The following is a 19,839-nucleotide window of genomic DNA, read 5'->3' on the forward strand; positions in this document are numbered from 1 at the left end:
TAAGTAGGACGACTGTTCACACACTCTCTCGCATATGCACACACATACACACACACAGACATACATACATGCTGCTCACTCCATTTCACTCCCCAAGGACCATTGACCATTGTTAGCCCTCTCTCAAGCCTCTTTCGCTTTTGTGTGAATGTGTGTGTGCATGTGTGTGTGTGTTTGACGGTAAACACTCTGATCAAACAGTGCTTAACAAGCTGCCTGAACTGATAACAGAGAGAGGAGAGGAAGAGAGGATGAGAGAGTAATAGAGAGGAAGGAAAAAGGGGGCATCGGGAGGGACAGGAGGTTACAAACTAAAAAAAAAAAAAACATGGGGATGTGTGTTTTTGATCTTGATTAAATAGTGAGATGTGCTGTTACTCAAAAGCCTTTTTTCCATTTTACAAGTGTTTCCAGGTATTGTAGGAAGACCATGCTGATGTACTGTCAGTATTTTAAGTACCTACATTTTCCATCAACAAAACACATTTTCCAGCAAAAATGCTTAGTAATATTTGGACAAGGTTTGTTCATCGCGCTCCATGCCAAGATCCACGTCCGAACACAATCGTCTCCCTCCATTTTGTCCCATGTATTTTTATGATGTTTGTGCTTTCTTAGACAGCACACAGTTGAGTGAAACAGGAAGGACAGTGAGGAGAGACTTGGGTGATATGTGGCAGAGATCATGAGCCAGATGTTAACCTCCTGCACCACCAGCACGTAGCCTGGTTCCCAGTCTGTCGACCTGGGCTTCAGTCAGCTCTGCGGTCTGCTGCATCCAGCTGCGACATGTTAGAAAGCCGCGGAGGAGAGTATCAGCTGTTAGCTTCTCTGTGCTAAGCTAGACTTCCTCTCTTCAACCCTGTCACAATGTATGCTTATGTTTTGCAGCTCTATGCAAGGACATTGCAGCTCATTCTTATTACTATAAAAGCGGAAGTGGCTGTACCCCGTGATAGATCGGTGACCTGTTTTGCCATCCAGGTAAGGTCATGTGACAGTCACATGACATTCTTATTCTTATATTTGATGGATCACATGGCCTATTTTAAGACACATATTTTCTCACTCTTTAATTTTATAACCCCAGTTCCATAAAAGTTGGGACACTGCATAAAGTGTAAATGAAAACAGAATGCAGTCATTTGCAAACTTTCCTGAGCCCATGAACGACTGAGTCTTTCCAGGATGCCCCTTTCATAGCCAATCATGATACTCTCACCTGTTACCAGTGAACCTGTTTACCTGTGGAATGTTCCAAACAGGTGTTTTTGGAGCATTCCACATCTTTCCCAGACTTTTGCTGTTCCTGTCCCAACTTGTTTGAAACATGTTGCTGACATCAAATATCCGAATAAACATATTTACAAAACTTAATGGAGCTGATGAGGTCAAACATTAAATTATATCGTCTTTGTGCTGTTTTCAGTTGAGTGCATGTCAAAAGGATGAGCAAATTCAGTCACGTTCTGTTTTATTCATGTTGTTGTGTCCCAACCTTTTTGGAATCATGGTCGTATGGCGCTTTTTTGTTTTTGTTTTGCCCAAAAATTTGGAGGTATCTGTCTCTGAGATTTCTGCCTTCACTCCACAGTTGAGGCGAATGAAATTTCATTTTTTGTGCTGCCTGCGTTGAAGCTGAAATGACATTGACAGAAATTCAAAAGCAGAAACCCGTGGATCCCTTTTCTGCTTCCAGAACACACTTTCGATAGTTTTAATAGGCATTTCTTCTGTATAAGTGCTTCCTATAAAAAAAAACACTCATCGCGAGGTCTGTGGATAATCCAGAATAACAGGGACAATGTTTGCTGCGCATTGCCCTTGATTTTTTTATGTCAATTTGCAGATCTTTGAATGCCACAAACAGAATTCTGTTCACCTTTATTTTATTGGGAGACAGAAACCTCACAGACACATGCATCAACACCTTGGCAAATAAAGCAACAGCTATCTGCAAGGATAGGTAGAACGTTTAGTATAAATGAGAAAATACCCACTTTTTGACATTTTCATGAACTTAAGTGTACTTAAATGTAGGACCCTTGAACTTAGCTCGATCATTGTATTGGTGAATAATTGATTTTGTGGTCTCTGCTCCACCACTTTCTTTCTAACTCTCTCTCTCTCTGTCCTCTCTGCCTCTCACTCCAGTGATGGATTCCCCGACAGATCTTTTCAATGACTCTGCCCCCCAGATACACGCATTTGCTCCCACTCACAGCTCTACAGATCTCCCTGGAGTTCATCCTCAGTCCAGTGCGGGTCGGCCTCCTCCTGCCTTTAGACCCCCTGGCTTTCCCCTCATCCACCACCTCCTCCAGCCAGGTGGAGCCCCCAGGAGGATTGGAGGGCAACTCAGCACAAACCTGAGCACACACAGGCACCTAGAAGACAGAAATCTAGAGGAAGTCAGAGGAGAGAGGGATGAACAAGAGGAGCAAGGGATGGAAGGAGGAGACGAAGGAGTGATGGAAGGAGAGGACGGCTTGTTGGGTGTTAAGAAGAGGCACAGTGATGCCGCCCTTGCAGCAGAGTGGAGTCAAGATGTCTTGAAAGTGAAGAGGATGAAGCTGGAGAGTCGACCAAGAGATGGAGAGGCAGAGGGGGGAGGCAGGAGGCGTGAGGGAGGGAGGGAGGGGAAGAGAAGGGAGAGGGAGGAGCTGAAAGAACAGCTGGAGGAGGCGAGGGAGAGACTGCAGGCCCTGCAGGAGAAAGTATGGAGGGCTTTTGGGGAAAAGCACATGGCAGAGGAAGAGAAGAAAAGGAGGCACAGCAGCAGAGGAGGAGGAAATGGAGGAGAAGGGGATGTGGGGATGATGGAGGAGGAGGACATTACTGAAGGGTTGTACAATGAAGAAGACATCGACAGCGGAGAGATGGAAAAGGAGACTTTCTCGCTTCTTTCCGTTTCCCCTTTTGACAACTTCCACAAACGGAGAGACGAGAAGAAAAAAAACAGAGGAGGAAGGATGGAAAGAGGAGGAGGAGAAGGGTTGCACTTGGAGGGCGTGATGGAGGGAGCGGGGTTGTGGTTGGATTGTGGAGGGGTGGTGAGAGGAGACTGGCATGGGGGGATAGAAGACGAGGGCGAGGAGGGAGGGCAGAAGTTTGCTCAGGCACTGAAGCTGGAGCTGGGCAGCGCTGTGGCACGAGTCATTGACCGAGTTCTCCGCCTTTACACCGAAATGACGGATTTCACTCCTTCTTCTCCCCCCGCGGCCATCTCTTTCCTCCCGTCTGACGCAGGGAATGACGGAGAGAGGGAGAGGGAAGTGTGGATGGGCCTGCTGACGAGAGGAAGAGGGGAGGAAAAAACGGGAAGTAAGGAGGAAAAGACAGGGATGCAGGATGGAGAACGAGAGAAGCAGCTCCAGAAAATGAGCAACGGGAGCGCTCTTCCTCCAGGACAGCCTCATCGCACTGAAGCATCAGACCTGGCCCTGCCACTCGCTGTTCAGAGGTCACCTGACATACGAAAAACCCACCCACTCCTCGGCCCACCTCTCTCTACTCACCTAAATCCCTCTCACCCCAATCTCTCCCTTCATCACCCTCCTCTACCTCGCCCTCCTCCTCTGTCTCATCCTCCCCTCTTGCCTCCAGCCACACAACCCAAAGACCCCTCCTCCTCCTTCCACCCATCCTCATCCTCCTCATCTTCTTCCTCATCCTCTTTCCCCGCGCCTCCCCCTCCTCCTCCCCCTCTCCCTCTCCCCCTTCTCCACTACTCCATGCAGCAGCTCTTCTCTCGCTCTCTTCACCACCCTCAGCTCTCCCACCTCCCCCCGTCCCGCAAGGACTATTTGAGCTCCGACCCTTTCTTGGAGTTCTCGTCTCACCCCTCGTCTCACCCGTCTTTCCCACCGCTCCCCCTGCTGGGTCACCTGGACCCCTCCCTGGCACGCCACGCTCACGGAGGCAGAGAGAGGGAGAGAGGGATGAGGGGAGACGGGGGCTTGAGAGGAGGGGGAGGGATGGACGGAGGAGAGCTCTACCTGACAGCTGGAGGAATATCCTTTTGTCAGCAAGGGGGGAGGAATGAGGGAGGGATTTGTTTGTGTCTTGAGTGTGTAAAAGGACACATGTATCTCCTTAACTGGCCTCATGTATACACCCAGGAGGGCTTGTCTCCCTGCCATCTGAAGAAAGCCAAGCTCATGTTCTTCTACACACGCTACCCCAGCTCCAACACCCTCAAGACTTACTTCCCTGATGTCAAGGTGTGTGTAGCCCATCACAGTGCTAAGGCTGGAGCTTCACAGATAATGTTTATTTTCTGACAATAATAAAATAACTTAAGTGAAAAAGAGTTACAACAAAAACATATTGAGGGAGAATATTTTACATTTGAACAATGTACTTTACTATTGAGTGGTTTAATATTTATATGATTAACCTCTAATCATATAAAGAAACGTTTTGCTGTAAGCAAAGCTTTTCTTTATATGATTAGAGGTTTTTAAAATCAGCACCTGCGAAGTATCAAGTCACTATAGCTAATAACGTGTAGTAGAAAGATCATTGTTTCTTCCTTAAAAGTAGTGGATTGAAAGTGTAAGAAGTATAAGCTTTTGACTGTGTGGTGTCTCAGCATTGTAGTTGAGAATTGAGCAATTACACACTGTTATAGTCGGACGTGATATTTGTGCCACACAGGTTGTAAGAGCCTTTGCAACTTACTGTAGTTATTTTGTGGCAGTCTAAAGCCTCAAAAGCTATGTGGCCCGTACGGGGATCGAACCCGCGACCTTGGCGTTATTAGCACCACGCTCTAACCAACTGAGCTAACCGGCCATGAGCAGTGATTGGTCCCGCCCTTTTTTTCCGATGTTGGAGAATAGGATGTACAACGATGTAGAGTTGGAATAATGTTGTTCCACAGGATTGTATTGTAATTTCTGTTTGAGTATCTGTTGATACCACTGTATCTGCAATCTGTCAATGCTAGCTGATCATATGGGCCTGCAGGCATTATCTCTAATTGTGAAACAAAGTTTCATTGTGGTGAAAACACAGTCCTAAAGGTGTTTTTATTTCTTTAACCAATTAAAATGCCATGTTCTGTTATATATTATTACGCTACTAATATGTGAGTAAGAACAGTTTCCTTTACAAAGCTCAAAAACAGTTTCTCTCTGTATTTGAGCTACTGGCTAAAGCTCTCTTTGAAGTATTTTTTAATATAATTATTAATGATAAATGAAATCATCTAATAAGCCCCCCTCTCTTGCTGTCCTCACCTGCTCACTGTCCTCTCCTGCTGTCTTCCTGTCCACTGTCCAGTTTAACCGCTGTGTGACCTCCCAAATGATTAAATGGTTCAGTAACTTCAGAGAGTTCTTCTACATCCAGATGGAGCGCTTTGCACGACAGGCTGTCCGCGAGGCACTCACCCGGTTGGTTTGAGCTGGCACTGGCTCATATTAAACTTTTCTCTGGATGTTATAAAGTACTCAGTTTGTTTTACAACATGAGTGTGTATGTAAAGTAATGCATTAAGTGCAATATGCCCATGGTTGATATAATAGTTGAATATAAATAACACAAAATAAATGTCTGCATTGTTGGCATGGATATTAAAGTGGTTCAGTTTAAATGAGTGTATTTGTCTGTCTGTGTAACCCAGGGAAGGTGCACCTCGTCTGGGCAGAGAGAGTCAGCTGCGAGTGGGCCGTGATTCAGAGCTTTACCGCATACTGAACATGCACTACAATAAAAGCAACATCTACCAGGTAAGCACAGTGTGTCAACATGCAGCATGCCTGTTTACCACTCTCACTGTAGCTTTCAGCTTGCTAATTGTCAAACTGTTTGTTGTCCTTGGGGGATGCTTTACTACCCTGTAATGCTGTCAGTGTAGTGAAAGCCTGATGCTTATATTTTGGTTGTAAACTGGGGACCATTAGTCTGTTGATCTGCAAGTTTTCTTTAATAGCAGCATGTTTGAGCACAAACACAAGAGCACCCCAAGGTTACATGTACGGTGTGTTATATCATCATGATCTCAACCTGTAGCTGTTCTATACTATGACATGGCCATGGTTGGTCCAGTGCAGGATGACTTCTGTCAGATGGCGAGCTGATGGATTTTCACTGTGTGAATAGCTGCTCTGCTGATGGTCAGGCACGCCTTGGTAATACCAACAAGATTTAAGAAGCGGCCATCAATTTTAGTCATATCATTATGCCTCCGTGCCAGCTCCAGTCATGGCATTATGTTATGCTGAGGTATTATATTTTCAGCTTGCCTGGCCATCCGAACCATTCTCGTGAATGCCATATCTCAGGAACACCTTGAGGGAATTTCATTACATCTGGCACAAATGGTCAAAGGTCACTGTGACCTCACAAAGCAGATTTCTGGCCATAACTCACAAAGTCATGTGCTAATTATGACAAAAATTTCACTTAAATGTCTCATAGCATGAAATGATGATGTGATGACATTTTACATCCAAAAGGTTAAAGGTCAACTTCACTGTGACATCATAGTGTTCTGCAAAAACAGTTTTCTGGCCCATTATTCAACACCGTAACTCAGGAACAGAAGGGCAGATTGAGACCATATTTCACATTTGGTCACATCTGTGCTGCTGGGTTTTATTTGTGTGACGGTGAAGCAGCAACATCCATATTTCAAGCATTGTCTACTGTCATGGCAACAACTTTCTGTTCGGTCAGAACCAGCTTTAATGGCCAGGCATGTGAGCATGTGCAAGGACTCCGACTCTCTTTTTGTTTCTCTCAATGAACCCACACACTAATAGATATAAAGTAGAACAACAAAAAAAGATTAACAAAGACAAGTCAAATCAACTCTATTTATGTATAACACATCATAAATTTGCTCCAAGGGGCTTCACAATCTGCACAGAAAACAACATCCTCTAACCTTAGACCCATTAGTCAGATGACGACTCCGATTAACCTCAGGTAGACAGCAGAGGAGAGATCCCTCTGCCAGTATGCACAGACATGCAAAATATGTTGCATGTGCAGAATAGACGAACAGTTTTGTACACAGTCATGGTGACAAAATTACAGATACATTTTAGATATGTATGATGAGCAAACCCAAGAGGCCGAGAGGCTGAATCTCCTGGAGAACAAAGATCCAGATCCAAACATCTGCAGTGAGGCACCGACAGCTGGGAGAGAGGAAAGCCAGGACGGCCAGAAAAGAATGAACACAGAGGGAGAGAGAGAGACAAGGACAACATGCACAAAAGGGAGGTAGAGAGAGCAAAGAGGAGAGGCAGAAATGATTGTACTCCTTCAAAGTCTTCACACACTTGGATATAAACTGCAACTTAACTGGTTGGTGGTCATTGTGATTTTGTCTTTAACTAATTCTCTTGTGAGGATTTAATTTCACATTGATAGACAAAAGCTTCTGTTCTCTGTTTCTGTTATTTTAATTTAATAAATTACATATTTTTGTGTTGAATTCTTTTTTTCTGATGCTTAGTTGTCAGTTGTCCTAAAGCATCACTGTTAAAGAGCTTAACTATGTCTAAATCTGCTTGCTATATGTATGTCTCTCAAGTACTGTAATATAAAAAGTTTCTTCTTGGCTATCTGTGTATGCATGTGTGTAATAGAGTTGATGTTGAATGCCCTTGTTAATGGCATATGTGAGAATCCTCAAAGATGCCCCATCAATGTGTATAGTGCATGGACTTGGTTGTAGAAACCTGAAAAGGTTATCAATTATCAGGGTGATACCCTGTCATAGATCATAGGTTTAATTCCTGTTGTTAGTTGCTAACATTTATGTGTGTGTTTGAGGTACACTTATGTACCTCAAAAACTTCTTGGCCCGTACGGGGGTCGAACCCGCGACCTTGGCGTTATTAGCACCACGCTCTAACCAACTGAGCTAACCGGCCATGAGCTGTGTGCACTCCTGCCCTTTTTTTTTTTTTTTTTCTTTTTTTCTCAGACATCATTATTCAAATTATATTAATCAAGAGAGTTTGGTTAAACTTGCTCCTAGACCATTTTCTCTAAACCTCAGTTTGCTTCATTCATGGTTGTGACCACATTTAAGGAATTTCACACCAAATTACTTTGCTATTGCTAGACTTAGTAGTATTTAGATTTACTGCAATGCATTGATTTTTTTAAAAATATGATTATAGACTAAGATTTTTCATCTGCAAAGTAACAAGCCCCCACAGCTAATGAAATTGGGCGAATGGCACAATATTACCATGAGAAATCTTGTGGAGTGAAAGTACACAGGAGCATAAATGTTTTATATTCAAGCGGAATAGTACTACAGAGTGACTTATGTACCTTAAAAAGCCTCTTGGCCCGTACGGGGATCGAACCCGCGACCTTGGCGTTATTAGCACCACGCTCTAACCAACTGAGCTAACCGGCCATGAGCAGTGCTACGTCCCGCCCTTTTTTTTGCGATGTTGGAGAATAGGATGTACAACGATGTAGAGTTGGAATAATGTTGTTCCACAGGACTTGGTTTAGTCGGGTGACCCCTCATAGCTGGTTCTGAGACCATTTTATCTAAACCCTCTTCATTCTTGTTTCATGCATGGGCGGGTGTGACCATTTTTAAGGAAACTTACAGCGAATTACTCTGCCATTGCTAGACTTATTCATATTTTAACTTACCGCTATGCATTTATTTGTTTTTTTTAATATGATTGTACGCTTTAGAATTTGGGAAATGTAGTGGAGTAAAAGTATACAGTTGCAAACATTTTCATTTCAAACAATCTGAAGTTTTTATCCAGGTTGTATCGCATTTGAGGACTAAAGGTGCTGAACATTTTAGTTTATTATTGACTACGGTGCTTATGACACTCCACCACGGTGCATCTGTTTCACTTCGAGTGACACTTTATTACTTTATCAGTGTATGGAAACCAACAGACGTTTGTCTTCTGTTATTGCGTTAGTATTTGCGACGGTACTAAGACATTCGTGTCACTCAAAACTATATTGGCCCGTACGGGGATCGAACCCGCGACCTTGGCGTTATTAGCACCACGCTCTAACCAACTGAGCTAACCGGCCACAGATGCGTGGAGGCTAGCGTGCCGAACCAGCGTCTGGATAGTGATGATGTGACTTCATGTAACGTTTGAGGAACTTGCGTGTTGTAAGTTGTTGTCCAGTTAAAAGAGGCAGAAAAGACTCGAAGGAAGGAAGTCCCAGTCCTCAATTAATGTAGGCTGTAGGCACTGAAATATTTCTAATGCTTTAGGTGTAAAACAAACCTTGATATCTTGCACAAAAACAAGTCCAAGTCAAATATAAAACACTGAATCACCTCAGTAGTGTTACAAACAGAAATCACTCAGCTCATTATGAGCTAGAAAACGTGCAGCTGCTGGAGGCCCTGCTCACCTCCACAGGTGTTTTGAGTTTACTGGCTGATTAGATGTCTGCTCAGGTTGAAAGCGGCAGCTATGGTGGAGACAGGCCCTTTCCACTGCACATGTTTTCATGGCATCCGGCAGCATGTGCACAGGTGTGATTAATAACCTTAATTATGCCCACGCTCCATTAGCAATTCCAGGGCCCAGGTATTATTCATGCTCTCTCACATCAATGGCTGACAGTGACACCTACTGCATCAGAGCCATCATTTATGCACGTCTTAACACCTGTTCTTGCTGTGGTAGCCATCACATTGAAAAGAATACTATAACATAAGGTCACAGCACTACATGCACCTGTACACAGGTAAAAATTAATGATTCTTTAATTACAATAGGAATAAAATTCTGAAAAAGAAAAAGTCCAACACTATGACAGACATACATACTTTAACAAACACACACATGCACATAATTCTATACAGTAAACTATAATGTCCTCTCTAGGCTTTGACTGGATCGTGTTCTCATTATATGAATCTTATAATAATGAAAAATTGCTCTTGTTATATTAAGATCATTCCATTTTCTTGTCTGCAGGTCCCAGAGAGGTTTATGGAGGTCTCAGAAGTGGCTCTGAGGGAGTTTTACTCAGCCATTTGGACTGGAAGAGACAGCGACCCCTGCTGGAAGAAAGGGATATATAAAATTATCTGTAAGCTCGACAGTCCTGTGCCAGACGCCTTCAGACTGCCTGGTTGTCCCGTCGGCTGATGAAACCACCTTTATCTGGTACATGTATCCAAATGCACAAATGCATGCGTGAAAACACAAGCTTACTGAAAGTAGGGGATTTTGTTAAAGCATCCATAAACTGTACAATTCCACACTGTGAGAAACAGAAATACATTCAATTCCACAATTCATTCATAATTCATTCATTTGGGGGGGAAAAGAAATTGACCATTTAAGATAGTAAAAGGATTTTGCTTGATATAGTGTGCAGGGAAAGACACATACATGCTTCAATTGACAGCCAGGCTGAAGGGTCAACAGTAGACTGACACACTCAGTGCTGTGATAAGAGTCTTGTGACTGCACTTATCGAGGAACGTGACCATACCATTGAATGAAAATGGACAGATCCTTCTCCAGTGAGCTGGCTTGTGAAATCACAGAGCTGCTGCACAGGTTTGATAAAACTGTCGTGAAAATAAGAGTTGCCTCAGCCGCAGAATTGACTGAATTATGCATAGTTGCTGTGTGTGTTGTGTGACTATGAGATGGCTGCTGTTTCAGATGTGTTGTTAAAATCTGTGAGTTTCACGCTCTGGCTACATGTCATTCATTCACATGAAAGTATAATATGCATTCCCTGGCAGCCTCTTGTAAATTCAGTTCACAAGAAGATGCCATTCTATGCATCCCCTCAGTTCCCAAATGTGCTGCTGACAGCTGTTTGCCAAGCATGAGCAATGCACAAATACATGTTTCAAATACTTTCAGACAAGAGGGTAGAGTCCACAACCTCCTCAGATTAGGTGCCCCCTCACTGTGAGCAGTGCCCCGCCTCTGAAAATTAAGAGAAAGCAGAAATCCTGCAGCGTAATCATGAGCAATCTTGCACAAACAGCACCCAGCTATCACACCCGAACATTTCACCGCTGCTCTCCCTCAGGGGTGTTCACAGTTTTACATTAGAGACTTCTCAAAGCATCACATATGATTGTTGTTTGCTTGAAATGAGCTGCTGTTGTTGCCTTGTGCGTGGGCTTCTCTGGAGTATCAGAAGTTTTTTTTTTTTTTTCAGTGTGCCCCACAGCTTTTCCATTTTAGATACAGATATTTTTCCATGGCTGTGAGGATGCTTTCCTTATTTTTTTTTTTCCATGTTTGCTCCCACAACACAAGGCTGTCATGTTTGCATTCATCTGAAGTTGGTCTTTGTATCCACAAGACAAATCAGGCTGGAAAATCGTCAAAGAAAACACGAGGACCAATTGTAATTACTGTAATGTCACATACTATCTTGGAACTGTTTGGTTAATTGTAAGATTTAAAAAAAAAAGAAGTTGCCCTTGTTTTAGAGAACTATCAGGGCTATGTTTTCAATCAGTGCATTTCTTTTGCTTGTATATCCATCTCTTTGTTCAATATTAAATTATTATACAGCTTTTGTACATGATGGCACAGTGTAATCAAAATGTAATTAAAATTCTGCCAAGAGGGACAATATATTGAATTTAAAATAGTAAAATTAATGTTTTGTTGTTTCCTTGATGTGCTCCTATTGTTGAAATACTCTCCTCTGTTTTTGTATTCCTTTAATGTGATGCTAAGCTAAGTAGGCCAGTTGCACAATTAGTATATATGAACATTTGTTCCTCAAAGCTATTACAGAAGCATTCACTCTGTCGACTGTGCATCATGACTTTTATCTCGAAGGAGCTTCTGTTCATGAAAATGTTTGGTTGACTGCTCCAAATAAAGGCCCCCCCGCTGGCTTGATCACAACTCTGCCAGACCGAGCCCATGCGTAAAGTATTTGTGACGTGTTTTCAAGTGCATGTTTCCTATATTTGCATTACATTTTGTATTGTAATCTCTTACGTTTCTCTCGTTGCTTTTATTGCTCTCTCTTTTTCTATTGTAAATACTGTGCCTCATTCAAACTTTGGTGATTTTTGATGTTGAAACTTATCAGTGCATTAAAGTGATACCAGGCTTGCGTTGTGATGTCTGGATTTACATTTTACACACACACACAAAACACACAAACTCTACGGTGTTCAGGTCCTGGTAGCCAACACTAATGCCATCATGCTTTAAGCCTTTAATCTAACAAGCCTACCACACAGAAACACACACAGACACACATTTTCACACTGACACTAATGCTTGGGTGATGGCTTAGTAAGAGGCTCAGCCCTGGACTAAGTCTAGGCACCTGAGACAGCACTACACACACACACGTACACACACACACACACACACACACACACACACACACACACACACACACACAGAGTTTTCCCCGGTATGCTAGCAAATCTAAACCACAGGAGTCTTGCAGAAAAAGCTCCTGTTTTTTGACCAACATGTTGGACAATGGGTCTTGCAGACCTGGTTAAGCCCAAACGCACGCTCCATACATTAGTCTGGCATTGTGAAAGAAGACGTTGCGCTGTTGAAAATGCTCCCTGACTTTTGGACTGTCTGTCAGCATTTGAGAATGGACCATGTCAGACTTCAGCCATTCAAAATCAACACTATATTTTTGCTGTTTTTAGCTGGTATCTATTTACAAAATCTGATCAAAGGCCTGTGGAGTACTGACTCTGAAGCTTTGAATCTTGCAGCATCACTTTGTGCTTCCCCCTCTGACAAATCAGTCATGCCTGTGGAACTGGGAATGCACCATGGCAAGAATGCTCTTCACAGTTTTCATAGATTTTCACACTTTTCCAACAATACATTCAGCTCCACTTCCATTTATTCCTCACTTCATCCATGTCCAGTAACCCCTGCTGCAAATTTCATGTTCCTAAAATAACATTTTTTTTCTACCCACCTAAGAGGTAGATTCCTGCAAGCGCCCAAAAGGTGCTTCTAAAGGCATCTACAACGGCCTGACAGAATCGACAGTTTTAATCTAAAGTTCAAGTTCTGCATTTCTGCTGGGGTTGTTTCTTCATCGTATAACAAGTCTTTTGAAAATCAAAAAACAAACCACATTAAACTATCTCCACACTGTTGTTTCATTTGTGAAATCAAATGCTATTACAAATGTGTGTTATGCAAACTTGAATGATGTAACACATCTCCAGTGGATGTGTGTGTGGATGTTAACTGAACAGATTTGAAAATTGTGTTACATATATTATAACAGCATGGTCATATGACATAGGTCACAAGATTTATTAAGCATTCTGGGAATGAAGTTCCACTTGCAGCCATCAAACACCCACCCACCCACACACACACACACACACACACACACACACACACACACACACACACACACAGGCCAGGACTAATACCAGGATGACATGCCTGTAAATCCTGAAGTAGCTCAGCCTTTGACTAAGTCTGTAGCTACCTGAATGGGCGGTAACACATAAACTACATGATGCTTATTTACCAGTTTTGCATCAACATACTGTAGTGCATAATCATGGATTATATCTCACTAAAAATTTGCGCTTACATACATAAAAAGATGATTGATCATCCGTTCTTCATCCCTTCTTGCAGCTTCCCACCACTTGTAGTTTGTCTTTCTGCGTTATCTGCTGAAATCAGTTCCTGACCCGGAGAAAATTCATCTGTATGACAACCAGTGTTGAGGTTCATCTGCCCATGAGTGTGACAAATAAACATTTTTTACGCATTTATAAGTGGCGCATATCTGGCGGGGCACAAGGGAAGCATCAGCTTTTTGAAACTTCAATCAGGAGGGAATCTGAAAGGCAACTGGACTGTAAGCGAGGGCTGAGTGACTGAGGCCGAGCAAACAGCTAAAATAACGCCGGAAATCAAACTTCCAAACTTCAGCGTGGCATTTGTTCCATTACATTAACAAGAGGCAGGTGAGTTGAGTGGATCTTAAGTGTTTCTTCTGGCTTCATTGACAGAATTTATGTATTTATTTGTTTGTTAGCATTTTTTCTGACAATGTTTAAGTCAGTCAGATTTTTTCTTACCTTTTTTGTTAATCCTATCTGTCTCCCATCTTCTCCTCTAACAGCACCTTAAGGATATTCAATTCATTTACTATAATATGGCCTTGACCGCCGTCCTTTAAAACAAACACTTAAAATACATCAACCGTATTGAATATTTTTGTCCTCGTGTGAAAGCTTAATTGGAGAACTGAAAAACAATTCGATTAAATGTACCCCTCATCTGGATTTTATTTTTGAAACCGGAAGCTTTCTACCTTACTGTGGCCGCTTGGTGCTGCTCTGCTTCCCACACAGGAGCCGGGCCGCTGGACGATGGCGTTAACGGTGCTGCTGCTGCTGGAGTTGAGTCTCTACGCCAGCTGTTTCGTCTGCGGGATTGTCACCGCCGCCTCCATCACCATCGGCCAGGTGACTTTGCCCAGAAATAAATGAACTATCCTAACTGATAAGCTTCTTCATGTTTATCCTCTTCCGGGTAGTTTCACTTTTTCAGTGCGCGTGTCTGTGCTCGGATCTTTCAAGTTCACCGAAACGAAAAGTCACCACATATTTTTTATGTCGTGCTCAGTTGTGACTCACGCTGTAGTTTGTCTCCTTTTTAGTTTATTTGCGTCTTAGAAAGAACATTACACTTGCCAAAACTTATTTCTACCTCTTTTTTTACGCTTTAATTAATTCATATTTTCTGCCTGTTACCTATCAGTAATTCTGCAAATACGACAGCAAAAAGCAGAGCGCGAGCAGCTAAAGAAAGGCACACTTTCACTTTGACTTCATGCTAGCTTTGTTGTCGCAAGTCTGACGCATTTCTTTTTATTTGCCAGTGTTGTAAATCGAAAACAGCACAGTGTTTTGAATCCAAGATTAAAACTGCGTTTCGCTTCTCAAACACACCGTGAGAGCGGCACAAAGTGCTCATTTCCGTCCACTCTGTTCAGTTAGCTGCACTGGATTTACGCAGCTAGCTTAAAACCATCATAAACGAAATATAACATTTATTTTGAACTCAAAACGTGTGAAAAATGTGCGCGTGCGCAAACGTTAACGTGCGCGCGCGAGTAATTACACGGTCATGTGTGCACCGACCGTTCTCTCATCATGTGACCAGATGGTCCTCGTGCCTAATTCTTCTCTGGCTGCTTGATAGAAGTCAGATGCTCCAGTGAAGGTGTGTTTGTGTTTGCTTGTGTGTCTCTTTTTGCTTCCATCTTGTTGTCGCACTCATAACAATGTAACAAACCGGGCAGTTAAATGTCACACAATAACAAAAATGAAACAGAAGTAAAATTCCAAGTGTCTGTCTTCCCTGCCAGGGTAACTTCGGGGGTCGGTGCATGCTATATGGACTCGTCAACTACAATGCGACAGCAGGCCTCATTGGAGTGCAGTCGTCCAGCTCCTCGTCCCTGTGTTATTTTGTGTCAGCCATATCTGTTATGGTGGCCGTGGTGTGTTTCTCGCTGTCTCTGTACTGGCTGTACAGTTTCTGCATCGACGGGGAAATCAGAAGGTAACGGCAGATGTGTTTGTGTGTGTCATCACAAGCTTGCTTTGTTGTTCGTCTCCACTCCAGAATTGCAAGTTTGTTAGTGGAACACAATGAGACAGGGTCGGGGGACGCTCAACTCAGGCAGGTTAGCTGGATGGGTTCGTTAGGTTTAACTGCAAGTTTTACACATTGAAGCTGTCTTTACAGTACAGACTGCAACTGGTGGTGAGGCAACATGGTAACGTAGTCATGTTAAATGCAGTTGTTTGACATCATTTCCTCATTTGATCAGAGGTTGAAATAACACTTGATCCTTCCATTCCTCTTTTCCATCGCTTTTTTTTTGCGACTGTTCTCACGCTTTGTGTTTATTCTGTTCTCCACAGGGAGCGCATGTGGATGAACCTGATCGTGGCCGTGTGCGGCGCCTTCCTGTTCTTCCTGCTCGTCTCGGGCTGCATGTTGAAGATCGGACGCGACACGCTCTGCAACTCGGTCACACAGGCCGTCCCCAACATCACCAGGTGGCACCAGGCGCACGCACACACATAGCTGCACACAATGCAGCCACAGGCACGGGCATGCACAGACACCTCCACACCAAACCAAAACCTCTCGCGAAGAAGTCGTGAATAAAACTAAACCAACGTTTGAAAGCCAAATGTTTTACTTCTCATTTGCTGGCTTTCTTCATGCCTTTTTTTTCTGAGTCTCTCTGTCTTCGTCTCTTTTTCACAGCCCCATTTCTCACTACTCAAAATACTGATCCTTCCAGTTCCACTCCTGTTCTGTCAGAAGTTGGTTTGCCAGCTGAAATATCTCCTCTAAGCTAATGTCAGCACCTGTTCAACAGGGTTGAAACTTGATTATCTGCTTCTATCAGCTTTCTAACATGCATTCTGTTTCTGTCTGTCAAGCTGTGAGGACGCCCAGATGAAACACTGGGTCAGTCCAATTAAAGGAGGAAGGTTCTACAACAGTCTATACAAAGCTGAGGTCAGTGCACGTCATTGAGTTTATTTAGTGTCTAGAATCACATGGGCACAACAAGCTATTTCCATAACTCTTGGCATTATGTTGACAAAGGCACCACCTTAGTCCCACATTAGGAATAGAAGATAAAGCTGAAGCAGAAAACCTCAAACATTGCTTTATATCATATATGTGTTTATCTTTTGTGTCATGATTTGACTCCTCCATGGCTCCCTCTCAGACGGCAGTGTGGGTCAACTTCTTCTTCTGGCTCATCATCGGGGTTCTGGTGATCATTCAGAAGCGTCAGAGTTCAGGCTCGAAGGTGATCGTAGGAGGGTATGGTGGGCCGGCCGGAGGGCTTTTCGGTGATCCGGGGGTGACGGCTGCAGAGACGGAGCCATTTTTCAACAGTCCTGCCAGGCCACAGTGAGGACGGGTGTCGAGGATGACTTACAAAAAAACACATACTTAAGCACAACATGATAATGTGGAGTAGATGTGGAAAAAGGGTAAATACATTCAGTGTACACGTCCAGTGAATACAAACACATTGTTTTATGCCTCCATAGTGGTGACCACTGTGGCTAGAGGCATTATGTTTTTGCATTGTCCCTCCATCAGTCCAATTCTTGTGAAGGCAACATCTCAGGAACACCTTCAGGGAATTTCTTCAAAATTGGCATAAGCATCTGCTTGAACTCCAGATTAACTCATTTTTGACTGATTTTTGTTTATCTCAATGGACTGAAACACTGACATCCAGCAGTAGTCCACCACAATATTGCTGATAATGGGCTGCAGGTGATTGTTGTTGCATCATGTAATAAAGCTGTTTATCAGTCCTCTGTACGTCTCTGTAAAAATAGTCTCTAAGTGAAGACAGCATGTTTCTCGGAAATTATTCACTTGCATGTTTCGTAAAAGCACACTAAATACCTTCCTTCAAAGCCTTCACTACAAACTGCAGCTTGACGGGTTGGCTGAGGCAGACAACCACGAGGTGGTAAATCAGGTAATAGATGATAGATGATGAGGTAATACACAAATCAAATCACAGTAATTTGTTATTAATGTTATTTGCTTTAGGATTTTGTGCCACCTAAAAGCAAAAGAAGAATTGTACCTCGACGAGGATGGGATTCGAACCCACGCGTGCAGAGCACAATGGATTAGCAGTCCATCGCCTTAACCACTCGGCCACCTCGTCTGGCGGTGTAAAAAAAAATGCGGTGGAGTCAGACAAGAATCGTGCTGAGCCTGCTGAACACTGAGCCGTATGCTTGATGATAGCGTCATTTGCCCGTTTTCCACATTTACTCACTTACCGAAGCCCTGATAAATGTCTGACTACAGGATCACATATTAATATGCGTGTTTCTGTTAGTCTTCGTTTACATAACCAAGAAACTGGGGAATGTTTATTGCAGGCATTCATTTTTCAAATTTTATCAGTGTGCTCTAACTTTGTATTTTTGGTGTAACTTGCATTTGTTTCCTATGTAAAAGACATTTGACTCATTTTACAAATGATCAACTACGTGGTCGGTAAACGGTTCAGTCAGTTCAATCTCAATATGCGAACGGAACTGCTGCTTAAAGAAACGCTTGCTGCAGGTCGAAGCAACAGAAATAACATATTATAATACGTCATGTTTGAAGTAGTTCAAATGGGAAATAACATATTATAATACGTCATGTTAGAAGTAGTTCAAATGGGTCTTTAACTTTAATGTGTGATATATGTGCAGGTTTACTCCCAGGTGCTTCGCAGATACTTCAGTCTGATCCTGTCTCTGTGCTCAGGAGTAACCATACCTGTAAAGGGTGTATGCTAAGATATCAGCCACTTGCTTTGTAGTGACGCTACTTGACACGTGGTGCTACTTTTTAAACCAATAAACCAAAGAGTTGAAACACAATGACCCACGTGTGTTTTCTGCTGCTGTGTATCAAACGGGATGGGAGACACAGGAGCAGATATGTTGAACTGTGTCTCCCTCTGCTGGTTGATAGTGAGCAAAGGCTCACGTGTACCAGAGCTGCATTTGAAATGTTTAATGTGTTAAATGTAGTTTATTCTTGTGTCACTTCACTGTCATTGAATGATTACAAAGGTGACATTTTCATAAGGGTTGTCATAATTGTATTGTAGTACTGAAGTGATGTAATGAGTCAGCACCCTATAAACTTAACTTGTCTCTTGTGTAACCTCACAAGTAGTACAACAAGAGTAGCATCCAACCAGTTTTACCACACCTGGTAAGATCTGTTAACATCAGCAATGCATTGATATTGTTACTCAAAATACCCATAAAATATACATTTACAGGTCTATCTGAAAAAATAAATACAGAAAATAAATACAGAAAAATAACACATACTGTTGCTGCATAGCCTTAAATGTACATTATTTGGCCATCAGACACAGGATTTCTCTAGATTATATCACCAGCAGTGACCTGACAGATCAAAACAGACAGAATGAGCCTGTGATTACAACATTTTCTCTTTCCTTAATGGTCTAATCTCTGGATTACCTGACCTTCCTTGAGCCCTGAGAAAGAGAGAGAGAGAGAGAGAGAGAGCGAGAGAGAGAACAGACAGGACTGAAAAGAGGGAGACGGATGGGGACAGGTAACGCAGAGAAATAAAAGAAGACAGGGAGGACAGACTGGCATTTTGAAGGTTCTGTAATACAGACACAGGAAGTCTGCAAGAGCGAGCACTCTGGAGAACATCAATCTTCAACTTGAGTCTCAGAAGACGACCACAAGGCTTGTGATAAATCTGACCCTGACCTCCACGGTAAGTCACTTTCCTGTGCCATTTAGCTGCTACACTGGGCTGCTGATTAGAAAAATAAACTTCAATACCATGTCTGAGAGAGAAAAATCAGAGTAGAGCGGCAAAATGACAGCGAGAGACTGATGGTAGGACGTGGCTAAAAGAGAAACACGGGGAAGAGCAGTGGACACTGTAGACTGAGCTAAGCCATGATAAGCCTCTTTAAGCTACTTCGCTCTCCACAGATCAAATGTTCTGTTTTAAACCTGTTGATCTGTGCCGGGCGTCCGACTGCCAGTTATTGATTCACTTTATCTGATTTTTTTGGCAGCACAGCTCTAATTTATTGCCAAATCAGATGAAATCTATAGAGAACAGACCAGAGGCCTTAAATCTGAAAACTGAACCAAAGAGAGCCTTTTGACTGGACAGACATATTTGAAGTCTGATTTCAAGCAATTGACTGCTTGAGTTCTGACCTTTGACCTCCATCCATCCCTCTGCCTCTGTCCCAGAACATGTCTGAAAGCCAGTGTGAATCAGTGGCAGTGAGTGTGGA

At 42.9% G+C, this 19,839-nt stretch overlaps 2 protein-coding genes and 5 non-coding genes across 8 annotated transcripts; 2 read left to right on the plus strand and 5 right to left on the minus strand.

Moving 5' to 3' along the window:
- The first annotated feature begins 2,155 nt into the window (after nucleotides 1-2,155).
- Nucleotides 2,156-12,075, plus strand: prox3 (prospero homeobox 3). Of its 2 annotated transcripts, XM_070993601.1 has the most exons (5): nucleotides 2,156-4,013; nucleotides 4,116-4,223; nucleotides 5,287-5,399; nucleotides 5,630-5,735; nucleotides 9,948-12,075. In XM_070993601.1, exons 1-5 carry the CDS (start codon nucleotides 2,157-2,159, stop codon nucleotides 10,119-10,121), a joined length of 2,358 nt encoding a protein of 785 aa, XP_070849702.1. In that variant the 5' UTR covers nucleotide 2,156; the 3' UTR covers nucleotides 10,122-12,075. The 2 variants fall into 2 exon arrangements, with proteins under 2 accessions (XP_070849702.1, XP_070849701.1); XM_070993600.1 differs by having other exon boundaries at nucleotides 2,156-4,223.
- Nucleotides 4,724-4,797, minus strand: trnai-aau (transfer RNA isoleucine (anticodon AAU)). Its single transcript has one exon. It is a non-coding gene; the product is annotated as a tRNA-Ile (tRNA).
- On the minus strand, nucleotides 7,819-7,892 carry trnai-aau (transfer RNA isoleucine (anticodon AAU)). Its single transcript has one exon. It is a non-coding gene; the product is annotated as a tRNA-Ile (tRNA).
- On the minus strand, nucleotides 8,316-8,389 carry trnai-aau (transfer RNA isoleucine (anticodon AAU)). Its single transcript has one exon. It is a non-coding gene; the product is annotated as a tRNA-Ile (tRNA).
- Nucleotides 8,969-9,042, minus strand: trnai-aau (transfer RNA isoleucine (anticodon AAU)). The gene has a single exon. It is a non-coding gene; the product is annotated as a tRNA-Ile (tRNA).
- Nucleotides 12,076-14,302: 2,227 nt separating the features above from the next.
- tmem179ba (transmembrane protein 179Ba) lies at nucleotides 14,303-18,407 on the plus strand. Its single transcript, XM_070993335.1, has 5 exons — nucleotides 14,303-14,440; nucleotides 15,346-15,542; nucleotides 15,908-16,045; nucleotides 16,439-16,517; nucleotides 16,735-18,407. The coding sequence occupies exons 1-5, from the start codon at nucleotides 14,345-14,347 to the stop codon at nucleotides 16,924-16,926; spliced, it is 702 nt and encodes a 233-aa protein (XP_070849436.1). The 5' UTR covers nucleotides 14,303-14,344; the 3' UTR covers nucleotides 16,927-18,407.
- trnas-gcu (transfer RNA serine (anticodon GCU)) lies at nucleotides 17,622-17,703 on the minus strand. Its single transcript has one exon. It is a non-coding gene; the product is annotated as a tRNA-Ser (tRNA).
- Nucleotides 18,408-19,839: the final 1,432 nt, after the last annotated feature.

The sequence above is a fragment of the Chaetodon trifascialis genome, chromosome 23 (assembly GCF_039877785.1).
Source record: "Chaetodon trifascialis isolate fChaTrf1 chromosome 23, fChaTrf1.hap1, whole genome shotgun sequence".
Classification (NCBI taxonomy): domain Eukaryota; kingdom Metazoa; phylum Chordata; class Actinopteri; order Chaetodontiformes; family Chaetodontidae; genus Chaetodon; species Chaetodon trifascialis.

Excerpts from the sequence above, each read along its gene's own strand:
- tmem179ba (XM_070993335.1), top strand. The coding sequence starts at position 14,345 with ATGGCGTTAACGGTGCTGCTGCTGCTGGAGTTGAGTCTCTACGCCAGC. Across the intron at positions 16,046-16,438 it reads GCCGTCCCCAACATCACCAG|CTGTGAGGACGCCCAGATGA; the intron begins GTGGCACCAGGC and ends CTGTCTGTCAAG. Across the intron at positions 16,518-16,734 it reads ACAGTCTATACAAAGCTGAG|ACGGCAGTGTGGGTCAACTT; the intron begins GTCAGTGCACGT and ends GCTCCCTCTCAG.
- prox3 (XM_070993600.1), top strand. The coding sequence starts at position 2,157 with ATGGATTCCCCGACAGATCTTTTCAATGACTCTGCCCCCCAGATACAC. Across the intron at positions 4,224-5,286 it reads CTTACTTCCCTGATGTCAAG|TTTAACCGCTGTGTGACCTC; the intron begins GTGTGTGTAGCC and ends TCCACTGTCCAG. Across the intron at positions 5,736-9,947 it reads ATAAAAGCAACATCTACCAG|GTCCCAGAGAGGTTTATGGA; the intron begins GTAAGCACAGTG and ends TCTTGTCTGCAG.